Source organism: Nyctereutes procyonoides, unplaced genomic scaffold, assembly GCF_905146905.1.
Source record: "Nyctereutes procyonoides isolate TBG_1078 unplaced genomic scaffold, NYPRO_anot_genome, whole genome shotgun sequence".
NCBI lineage: Eukaryota > Metazoa > Chordata > Mammalia > Carnivora > Canidae > Nyctereutes > Nyctereutes procyonoides.
In genome coordinates this window covers 11,837,580-11,849,995 of record NW_026575041.1, presented here as the reverse complement: position 1 = coordinate 11,849,995, position 12,416 = coordinate 11,837,580, and the positions used below count along the sequence as shown (strand labels likewise).

The window sequence follows — 12,416 nt, the reverse complement described above, 5'->3', positions numbered from 1 at the left end:
TTGTTAGTCATGGTAGAACTAGCAACACACTGTCTGTGTAGCCAATAATATGGAATGCATGGAACCTGCTTGGTCCCAAGGGGAAGATGTTTGGTGTTTTTAAAAATACCAGTTATTATCACCATTTGGTAGCTCCTAATACCCACTGCAAGTATCATCCCCTCAAGTCCTGCTTACACATTACTATCAGGGAAAAACAGAAATTCCCTTGTGTCTGTCGGTCTTTAGTATCAAATAATTCACTATATATGTCTTAGAAGAGTAAAAGAGTAATTACATATTGTAAAAAGCTCTGTCTGTTCAAAATTTACACACTAGAAGAAACTGGCTGACTTTGCATGTGTGGGGTCAAATTCTGTGAGCACTTCAAGGTATCGTCCACATTTAATTTAAATGTCACTAAAACTTTAAGTGGGACGTTACTGGAATAATACAGGGGAGAATCATAAAGTAATTAGTTTAAGGGAGTGATAAATTAAAAGAGATTAATATTTCTTTGTTTTAATTATATGGGCTGGGCTAATGGTGAGGAAGCTATCAGGAATTCGAGTTATTCATTAATCTTGGTTAGCAAGCATCATTGATCTTTACCCAAAAAGGACTGTTGGTACTTTCTAAACCAGTATAATATATACAGCAAATGAAAGGATTTAATACTTTAAACAAAAGAAACACAAATAACAAATAAGCAAATAGAAAAAAATGGTTGTTTTCACTAGTAAAGAAATACTCATAAATCTGAAGTATCATTTTATATCTATTATCAATTTTTTAAGTTAATAATGTTAGTACCCATAAAATTGTGGTGAAATTGATATATATGTATTTTATAGTACTTATATTATTTGAAAATACATTAAATGGAATATATATGTGTGTGTTTTAATTAATTTTATATTTTTACAATATAAAATATATTTTAATTTGATATTGATCACCAAATTTATATTAGACTTGCAAATACACACCTTGTAGCACTGACTATATAACCAAAAGAAGTAATCTGAGTAATTATTCTTATTTAGTGCTAAAAATGCTAAAATAGATATTCTGTTTAATCATATTAGTTTATTTAACAAACACTTATGTAGCTTTTGCCATGTAACAGACACTTTTCTAAACATTGTATTCACTGAATCCTTATAACAATCCCAGGAAGGAAACACTGTCCTGATCTCAAAGGTAAGAAATTGATATGCAGAGAGCTGTTGATAACTTGAGCAAGGTCACATTGATCCATGTGGTGGAGCTGGGATTTTAATTCAGGCATCTGGCTATATGGTCCGGCTCCTAAATGTTATGCTGCTTTTCAACTGTCAATCAAAACATGTTCAGGGAACATGCATAGTGCTCAACACAATAAAGGATGCCAGGAAACATAGGACACAGTCCTTAACTTGAAGAACATTCTCTAGTTTTTAACTATAGTGCCCAATTCTCCTTCAACCTCAGAAAAATATCATCCATGTCAACTAAATACTATCCCAGAGAGATAACACTTCTTGTCCATAATGACTGAAGTTCTGGATGAAAATCTGGAGCCTACAGCTTGGCTCTCTGTGACAGTGTTAGTGTTTTCAGAAGTGTGTGCTGAGAAATTGTGGAGCTGTGTGAGGGTGTCTAATGTCTGCAAACATTTGACTCAGGTTTCTCTTTATTCACACATTTGGGTATATATACCTTCATACCCTATATATATGTATGTAACTAACATTACAACTAAGATATTAAATCAATACTACAAACTGAAATTACACACTGAAACACATTTTAGCATACATTTTAACACATAGGAAATCTACAAAGCATTACTTTTTGCTATTGGATTGCTGTTGTACGTATCTCAGATGAACCTCTGTCTCTACTTGAAGAGTATTTTGACATTACAAAACACATTCTTATGAATCTGAAAAATTGTGACCATTTGGGGAATGATATAACATGATGATTAAGAATAATGGCTCTAGAATCAGACAGTTTAGATGTTATCTCACGCACAGGTATTTACCACCTAACTTTGGATAAGTTTCCAAATCTCTCCATACCTTTGTTTCTTCACCTATTAATGGGACAGTGCATACCTCATAAGATTAAGAGAAGTAAACAAATAAACTTAGAAAAGGGATTCAGGAAATATGAGTGTTCACTGAATGATAAGCATTATAATTTTTATTGCAACTGCTTGTCTATAAAATCAGTCTTATAACAATGCAAAATCCAAAATATGGATTTACATTAAATTCTAAGGTTGGTATGCAACCAGAAGCCTCATTTTTCAAGGTTTTGTTTTCACCGAATAGCTGAATTGTTAATTGTATAAGTAAGTGATGCAAGTATAAATTATTATGAAATTTTATACTAATTAAATACTTCTCCAGTATTCAAATTTACTGTTTAAAAATTTGTCCTAAGAATGTTCTTCATTTAAAAAGTAATAGGGAGGGGATCCCTGGGTGGCGCAGCGGTTTGATGCCTGCCTTTGGCCCAGGGCGCAATCCTGGAGACCCCGGATCGAATCCCACGTCAGGCTCCCGGTGCATGGAGCCTGCTTCTCCCTCTGCCTGTGTCTCTGCCTCTTCCTCTCTCTGTGTGTGACTATCATAAATAAATAAATAAATAAGTTAAAAAAAATAAAAAGTAATAGGGATCCCTGGGTGGCGCAGCGGTTTAGCACCTGCCTTTGGCCCAGGGCGCGAATCCCACGTCGGGCTCCCGGTGCATGGAGCCTGCTTCTCCCTCTGCCTGTGTCTCTGCCTCTCTCTCTCTCTCTCTCTCTCTCTCTCTCTCTCTCTCTCTGACTATCATAAATAAATTTAAAAAATTTTTTTTAAAAATAAAAAAATAATATACTGCATCATAATGAAATTATGAAAATTACCTCTTCCAAATATTTTTCATGCGTTTCTGTCATTTCAAGGTACTTTTGAATAAGACATATTGAAATCAAATTATAAGGAAATATTAACCCCTTATCTGGAGAGTACCAGATTTTGGTGGACAATTCTAGTTATCACCAAGGAACATTTAATCTCTACTGTATTTCTTTCAAGATTAGTCCTTTTCTCAACAATAGGACTGATAAGAATGTACAAAGACATTTTAAATAAATGATAAGTGTTTGTTTGTTCTTTCTTTTGTTGCAGTCATTCTCAACACAGCACTGCAACCCGCCAGCCTTCAGTGACTCTCCAACGGGCCATCTCCCTGGAAGGGTAAGATATGAATGATATGGAGTCTTCTATTAAACTAAACCTCAGCCTCTTCACTAGGGCATAAAGAAATTTTCTTTCTTCCTTCCTTTCCTTTCTTCCTCCCTTCTGTTAGCAAATATCTATAAAGCTTATGTTATATGCCAAGTACTGTGCTAGGTACTCTGTTTAAGATCTCTTCTTTCCCTTCAGAGGGCTCATTGTCTATTAGGAGTGGCAGAAATACAGACACATATTTGCATCCAGTGTAAGAATCACAAAAGAAATACATGTAAGCGATTAATGGAAGATCTAGGAAGGACACCTGACTGAGAATGGGCATCAGAGAAGGAGGTGGAAACAGGTCAGGATGGTTTCAGAGAAGACATAATTCTCAAGCTGAGAACTGAAGCACCTATGGATATTTACCTGACAGACACTGGAAGGAAGGGTATTCTGAGCAGAAGAAAGGACATGTGCAAAAACATGAACACATGAGCAAGCATGAGGTGTCATAAGACCACTAAGTGATTCATAGATCGGCCTAGGGGTATGTGAGATGGTGGGCAGGAGATAAGAATGGAGATGCTGGGAGCATCTGAGTGGCTCAGTAGGTTATGTGTCTAACTCTTGATTTCAGTTCAGGTCATGGTCTCAGGGTTGTGAGATCAAGCCCTGTGTCAGGCTCTGTGCTCAGTGGGGAGTCTTTTGTAGATTCTCTCTCTCCCTCTGCCCCTCCCCCTGCTCACACTCTTCTCTTGCTTTCTCCTTCTCTCTAAAATAAATAAATGAATCTTAAAAAAAAATAGAATGGAGATGTTGGCTGTGAAGGCTTACATTTAGAGGACTTAGTATTTTGTAGTCTGAATTCCCTAATCAGATAAAAGCCGAAGGGGCTAGGGGTTAATATTTCCCCCACACTTGTATAATTATAGCTGGTTTAATTGAGAATATTTAATTGATTAATGTATAAAAATTAAATCATTTTACTTCTCCAATATCTGTTACCAACTTTGTTTCAACTCTATTTCTCAATGACGAGTAGGCTTCCTTAATGGCATTTCAATTTAAATCTCTAACTTATTATTTATTAGTCCTTTCTATTTTAAAATGTTATGTTTTATTCAGACTTCTGTCCCTCCTTTTAACATAATTAGGGCTTGGGTTCTGCCATAGTGTTCTGGAGTTGACAGGGTTATGGTCTGCTTTCTCTCTCATACTACCTCTCTAGGTGGTCCTTTCTCTTGGATTTCTCCTCTGGTAGTATTGAGGCAAGAAGAAACAAAAAAAAAAAAAAAAGAGGAAACAGGGAGTGGCATTTCTTCACCATTCTACTGTGGCTGTTCCCTTTCCCTTGGTTATCTCTGGTGATGTAGCCTGAATGGATGGATAACCAAACATGCACCAATGATGTTAGGAGACTCTCACAGCTCCTCTAGACAAGTGGTTCCCTGCGAGACTCAGCTGTTTCTCCCACAGAACCCTTAGCAATAGCACACTATGCCTTGACATTCACCCAGCACTGCCTGAACCACAGCAATCCCTCCCATCCCCAGAATCCCCATTTCTCATCTCTCCTCAGCAGCTTCACACCAGAGGCTTGCAGGCTGAGCAGCAGCCATCTTTCTTCCCCCTTATGTGGAGCTTACCAAACACAGTCCTTACCTCTTTTCTCCTTGGCTGACCTTCTTGTCTTCTCTCCCCATGGTTCCTTTCTAACCTGAGTAGCAACAGGGCAAGGTAGCAAACTCCTTAGCTAAATGGACACCCACCTAGGGGAGAGATGTTAGTCTTTGCTTTGTGGAAGAGCATAAATATCATAAATACTTTTCATGCAGTTCCCTTTCTTGTCGTCAGCTAAGGAAAACCCTTGCATGTCCTGCAAACCATAAGAAAGTGAGCAAAAAAAAATGTGGCTTCTCCACGGGCCCTGCATTCCCCCCAAAAGGACTAATCCTTCCCCTGGTAGCCCTCCTCCTCTGTTTGTGATGGTAAAGGACATCAAACCACTTTAGTTCCTCTAGTAAACAAACAAAAACAGAGAGATAGAAGCAATAGGCTAAATATGAATTTAGCTCTGGAGAATTAAGTAACTTTTTCCTCAACAAGACAGTATCTTCATCGTAACATTTGTCCATTAAAAAAAAAGGCATCACAAGTTCTCAATCAATATTTCACAGCATTTGGTTCTGTATAATATTTCAGGTGGTCTAGATTCTAAATTGTAGTTAGACTCCCTGAGTTTAAATCTGGGCTCAGGAACTTACTAGCCATGTGACAGGAAGTTGCTCCTTTGTTGTGTGTGTGTTTTTTTTTTTGCTTTTATATGCCTCAATTTCATCATCTGTAAAATGTACATACTTAATATTTCCTTACAGAGTTTTTTTCTCAAGAATTAAAGTTATATTATTTTTTATAATAGCATTGGCATTATATGTGTTTACTATAATATAGTAAAATGTTCATTGCTGTTGTTGTTATACATAACATACACTTAATTTATGAGGTAGTAGAGTTTTATGTTCATATTTTTTAAAGATTTAATCATTTATTTATTTATTTATTCATGAGAGACACAGAGAGAGAGAGAGAGAGGCAGAGACACAGGCAGAGGGAGAAGCAGGCTCCATGCAGGGAGCCCGATATGGGCCTCGATCCTGGGACTCTGGGATCACGCCCTGAGCCAAAGGCAGATGCTCAACTGCTGAGCTACTCAGACATCCCTTTACCTTCATGTTAAATAAGGATTCATTAAAACAGGGATTAGTCACATTACTGTACTTTGGAGAGACATATTCCTATATACAAAGGTAATAATCATTTGTGGAAGCAATCCAAATCATTGCGTTTGCTTCATTGCTGAGTTTTTATATGTGAAAGTATTTTAATTTCAAAGATTATACTTAAATACTCATTAAACACAATAAAGAATAGTGTCAGTCTTTTCTATTTATCAGTTTACCCTCAGCTCCAAAGGGAATAATATAGGACCAGAATAAGAAATGCTCTCACGTTTCTGGGATATATATCTCAGAACATTTAAGACAAAGACACTACTACATAAACACAAGAGGAAATAGTCTCCCCAGCCTGTGAACATTCTCCAGTTGCACTTGAGAATGCACATCAGTGGGCACCTGCAGTGCAAGTGTGTGTGGCCTTGTGACTGCACCCTCCATACCAACCCCTGTCGTTTCCTCTTTCTGGAAAGTGCCATAGTTTAGAAAAAAATATTCCATAAAACTTACTCATTACATTCTCCAAAGCACTGTGATCAGTTTTGAATTCTGCATGTTAAATCGGACATGTGGACTGGGCAAGGAAAGAACATCCAGAGGTAACAATGGAATAGGACAGCATTCTATCAAGAAAACATTGACAGGGTTAGGATTCTATAATATGAAGAAAGGGGCTCATCATTAATGAGATTACATTCAAAATGTGCAACTTGTTGGGAATAAAAATAGTTCAAATTCATAGATGTTCCATCAAGGGAAGAGAAAAGAAACTAACATTTATCAAGTGGTTATTAGGTACCTGGTGTGTTCTCATTCTCTCTCTCTCTCCTTATCCATCTATCTATCTTCTCTAATTTTATTTCTAAAATAGTTATATGAAATAGGCATCCATTTTTCTCAATCTTGATTCTCAGAGAGGTTAATTAATTTTCCCAAGGACCCCTACTGAGAAAGTAGCACAGTTTGGATTTGAAATCAAATTAAACTCTCCTGTAGAACAGTACAGCATGAAAAGGCTTTATTGAATGGAGAGCACTGGTCACACCACTCATAAACTGCATCAGGATAGGTTGGATAGAGTGAAGAACTTCCTGGGACTTCCATTTTAAAAATGATAAAGAACTAGAACTGACTGTAGAAATCATTAAACAGTGATAATAACCCACCATCTGGCGTGGATTTAGAAATCCATGTACCTGGTAGGTAACTGAGGTATTTATGGTAGATGTGAGAGTATGGGGACTGAGCTGTCCACTGGTCTCTACTTCACCTTTCTTGTTCCTTACGAAGACTTCCCTTAGCACACAGAATGGCCGTTATTCCACATAGTTATCATGAACACAGAGAAGATTTCCTCCAACTAGTCTAAATAATGGCATTTTCTTCTAAAGCTATTTCCAAATCTTTTCTTCCTACTCACAGAACCTTATTAGCAGTTTCCCAATAAATATTTTTTTAGTCTTTTGCATTGTTTTCCACTTAAGTGCAATGACCTCTGTGATAATCACAATCACCAATTCTAATTCTGTGCTGAGAACAAAATACAAGAGTGACTCCTTTTCAAATTCAAAAATGGTATTCTCAGCTATGCTCCATTGTTTTAACAGATATAAAGCATTTTGCCTTATACTTAGCAAATCATGCACTATGAAAAATAGTGTTCCCAGCAGTCATGGAAGAAAACTGACTCTGAAATCAAAGAATTGGTTTTGAATCCTGGCCCCTCTGCCATCTGTTGTTAATCTTAAACAGGATCTTCCCCTCTGTAAGCATGAGTTTCCGCCTTAGCCAGGAAGGAGGATAGCACAAGACTCACTAGCTTTCTGCAGAAGTAGCAGGTACATATTAGACTCTCAATACGTTCTAGCAGAATATATACTTAGTCTAAGTGTTCTGAGAAAATAAAACTTTTATAGCCTAAATTAGTTTGAAGATCCACATTGGAGACCCTCATTGAACACTTGCCATTATGTATGTATGTATATGTGTGTATATGTGTATAATTTTATTTATATAGACATAAAACATTTCTGTATATAAAATAAAATACTGGAGGTAGAAATAATTTTGCATTGCTGGAATGTTTAGAAGGGGATACCTCAGTAATTCTCTACAAGGCTCAAAACACTAAATTTGATGCTATGCTAAGTGTGCCCAGCTGGTCAACAGAGAAATAATGTGTCATACAATCATTGTTACTGAGCACATAGTGGGAAAGTCGTTTTTCACTCTGTGTAGGCCAATGGGTCTTTAGCAGGATTCCCATTAAGGTGTTATACCACTGAGTGGAGGCAATCAGCTGAAATTGGAAATTTCATTATCTCAAAACTTTCCTTCCTAATGCTCTCATGAAAAGCAACTACTTAGGATATTTTTCAAATGAATGTACTTTAAAAGTCTTTATGTTTATATATTTTTCATCTAGCTGCTATTTACTTGACAGGAAATAAGTGGGAATATTTCAGATTTCCAGTTAATTTGATCCATGAAGACAACAAAACTGTCTAATTAAGCCTCCACCTAGAGTTACTGCTGTTTTTTAAATCGATATCTGAATCATCTTTAACTACGCCAGGCATAAGGAAGCAGAATAACATCCCCATTCATGGTGTGATCTCCTTGCTTCCGGTTTAAGTTGACAGATACAGCCCACCACACCTTCATCTCTTCTTCCTCCTGGGACCCCATTAAAAGGACACTAGAAGAATAAAGAAGGGACAGTCCTGTAATGGTAAAGGAAATAGAAGAAGCATCAAAGGCCAAAAGATTCCATCACACTCTGGATGACAGAAAACAGATGGATAAACAGAACAAAGCAGTCCCAGCCTTAGATCACCTGCGGAGGCAGAGCTCTCATGTTCTGCGTAAATGCCATCTCCTAGAGTTCTGTTTCCAGGGACACCACCCACAAAAAGGCCCACCACAGTGCAGCAGCGTTACATACAGGAGCTCAGGAGGTGGCAGGACTGCCTCTCAGAGCCCAGGAAATTCAGAGACTTCAGAATAGTGACAACAGATGGAACTGAGAGCAGAGTCTGAGAATAGGACAGAGGATGCCCCCACTCAGCAAGCACACGCCTGACACAGAACAGCTGCCAGGCAAGGACCCACCACCAGTCAGAAAATGAAGGCCCTTCTCTACAGAAACAGCGTTTCTTCTGAGGAGCCTAGCTAAACTAGTTTGCATGTTGCCCACACAGCAGAGCCCCTCACGGTGTGCCACTTAGGGGGACAGTTTCCAGGTTTGCTTAGCTAACCTGAAGCCTGTCGTTGAAAAAAGCCTCGCCCCCCTTATCTGAAGCATCTCCTACAGCATTTCTGCTATTTTGTCATTGAGTATGAACAGCCAACCATAAGTTACCAAATAACAAAACCCGTAAAATGACATAAACAAGATTAAAACTCACATGCACAGAGAAAAAAAACAGTAAACTTATGAAAATAGAAGTAATTCTGGGAACAAAATAGAAATTAAAGGCTCTCTTATAATCATGTTTTTAACAATATGGAGGTCACCACTAGAATTAGAACCAAAATGGTTAAAAATGATTGCTTCTGGGGAGGGGTAATACAAACTGAACTTTGAGGAATATATTTGGAACCAGACAGAGGTTTAAAAAAAAAAAAAAAAGGAAATCATGTGCAAAAACCTAAAATGCTTGGGTAACACTGCAAAGAGGAAATCTCTTCAGCTAATAAACCACCATCTGGAGTGGAGTTAGAGATCCATGTACATGGTAGGTAACTGAGGTATTTATGGTAGATGTGAGAATATGCATCCTTTCATCCACTAGAAGGCATGTGCTTTGTTTTATCTTACCTTAGGAGATCATTTTAGCACCACCATAGAAGCAGATTTCTAGCCTGGATGGCTCAGCAGGTGAGCATCTGCCTTTGGCTCAGGGAGGACATGATCCTGGGGGTCCAGGATTGAGTCCCACATCGGGCTCCTTGCAGGGAGCCTGCTTCTCTCTCTGCCTATGCCTCTGCTTCTCTCTGTGTCTCTCATGAATAAATAAATAAAATTAAAAAACAAAAAAGCAGATTTCTCCTAACTGGCATTTTCACCCCAGTAACATAGCTGCCCTGGAAGTTGTTCACCACTCCCTACAAGTAGCACTTAACAAGAAGCTAAACTACTATCTTCAGTGATATTATACAAGGAATTCTTTACGTGGATGGTTTGTCCTATTGACCCTAACTAAATATCTCTCTCAAATAGAGAAGTCTACACAAGTATCCCAAAAGATAATCAAAAAGCAGTTGTGTCTGTAAACAAACCTATCTAGGGGAAAACCCATCTTCTCAGGTTAACTATTCTGTGTTGGTATCATTGTCATTCTTTCTCAGAAGGATAGGCCTATCTAGATAGGAATAGCCATGAACCTCTGTTTGACACAATAGACCCCTTCTCTATACTCTAAGATCTCTGGGCTCTTAAAATCATGGCACCACTGGGGCCAGGGAGCCTCTGGTGTTCCCATACAGGGCCTGAAATGGTGTGCTTTCCAAGGAAACAGGACTCTGGGAACAGAACCTTGGCTGGAATCATTGGCTGTCTTGTTCTCTTCCCAACTCTTTTTGCCTTGATGGGAAAAGCTTTTTTATAGCTAATGTGCTGCAGATTTTTCAAGATGATGCTGACTTAAAATAGTCTTCTTAGCCTAAGTGCCTAGAAATTCAGTTCCAAAACACACGGTCACTATAGAAAGTGCAAGCATTATTGACCTTTTCTCAGATCAGGAAATCTGTGTTCTAGCTTCAAGTTTGCCACCTCTTACTATGTGATTTTGAGCAGACCCAGTTACCTCATATGCAAAGCATAAGGTTTAGTTAAATAATCAATGTCTTAGATTCCTTACAACTCTAACATTGTATAGTTCAATGAGTTTTGGTGAAGAAAAGTTTGGCTTCTGAACTTCTAGGGATATTTCAAAATGTGAAGCATAAAGGACCATTGGGCTCTAAACAGCTGGCCTTTAAGGGCAGTGGTTTGGGTCATCTCTACACTCACAGACCCAGCCATCCTTCAGGATTCATAATCAGTTTGAATATTCAACTTCTTTCCTTACCCTGAAGTCTATCCAACACATTTCCTTACCCTGATCCTCAAAAGCAGTGCTAAGCGGTGTTTCCCAGAGTAACTGACAAAGGCCTAGTATGCTGAACTGCTTTCAAACTTGAAAGAGAAGCTTTATTCAGGTCATTAGTTGCTAGAGTCACTGGTCAAAAATATGAACCTTTGTTAACCACAGAAATATAAATAACCTCACCAAAATAGGGGGTGAAGTTGCATTAAGTGGAGAGGATTTTTGTGTATTTCTAGGATGTATATAGTTATTGCTCTCATCTTTAATTTGCTCTCCTCCTAGCTAAAGAGTTTATTTAGGGAGAATGTAGGAAAATTAAAAAGACAAGCAACTAGGTGATTTTTAGAAATGCTTAGAAAAACTCAAATTCCTCCTGCCTCTCCCCAAAACATGTTTGCTTATTATTTATAGTGCAGTCAAGACAGTCTAGCCTCTTGGGTAAGAAAGCTCTAGGTGAGAGTCCCAGCCTTTCTTTTGTTGCTAGGTCCCCTACCGGGGGAAGGAAGGAAGTTTACAGACTCCTCCTTTCGTCTCCAGAGGGAAGAGGGACCTTCAGAGCTTAAACCTCAGAGGACACATTAAGATTCATTCAGAACAGCAGATAATTCCAGAACATGTTTCTGTAGTTCACACCATGCATATGCTTTTCATTCCTCCTCAAGTTCCTGCCATTTCCATCTCTACTCCTAGTGGCGCTATCAGCTATTTTCCTTAGCTCCACTTCCACCGGCCTTTACTGCTTCTTTTTTCCATTTTCTACTTATTAAGTAAGAAAAACATCCTTCCCTTGGCCTTGTAATCTTTCTTCCTTACATGTGTAGAGTTGAAAGTATAAAAGGTGTCATCACAGCAAACTTTAAGGATTGCCAAAAATTTATCAGTGTTGAAAACATGCTGAGACTGCAGAGAACTAGGGCATATTTAAGTGCTGCCAATTCATGGGATCCTAATTCTCTCTAGGACCTGGGTTTCTAACGCCATCTGCTGTTGAAATGACAACTGTGGAAAAAAAAAAAAAACTAAACTAAAACCAAAAATGTCCACTTTCTGTATACAACAGATAGAAGTTTTCAGATTTGGCATTTCAAGTAAAATACCAGCATAGATTCTGGGAGTTGACAAGGAGAAGCTAGATTTACATTCTTTCAGCTAAAGACTTTTATAAACATTAGCCACCATTATTATCATTATTCCATCAGAGAAAAACTTCCTTAAAACAGTAAAATAGAAAAGACATAATGAAGGGGCACCTGAGTGGCTCAGATGGTTAAGTATCCATGTCTTGGTTTCACCTCAGGTCATGATCTCAGGGTCCTGGGATCACACCCCACATCGGGCTCTACACTCCGGAGTCTGCTTGGGATCCTCTCTCCCTCTCCCTCTGCTCCTCCCAACCACGG

At 38.2% G+C, this 12,416-nt stretch overlaps 1 protein-coding gene across 11 annotated transcripts in view; it reads left to right on the top strand.

Moving 5' to 3' along the window:
• DLG2 (discs large MAGUK scaffold protein 2) overlaps positions 1 to 12,416 on the top strand; it is an 885,772-nt gene that overhangs the window by 491,976 nt on the left and 381,380 nt on the right. For all 11 annotated transcript variants that reach the window (XM_055320441.1, XM_055320437.1, XM_055320439.1 and 8 more), the window contains one exon: positions 3,144 to 3,212. In XM_055320441.1, the coding sequence (XP_055176416.1) occupies positions 3,144 to 3,212 (69 nt within the window). The remainder of the gene's footprint in view (positions 1 to 3,143; positions 3,213 to 12,416) is intronic.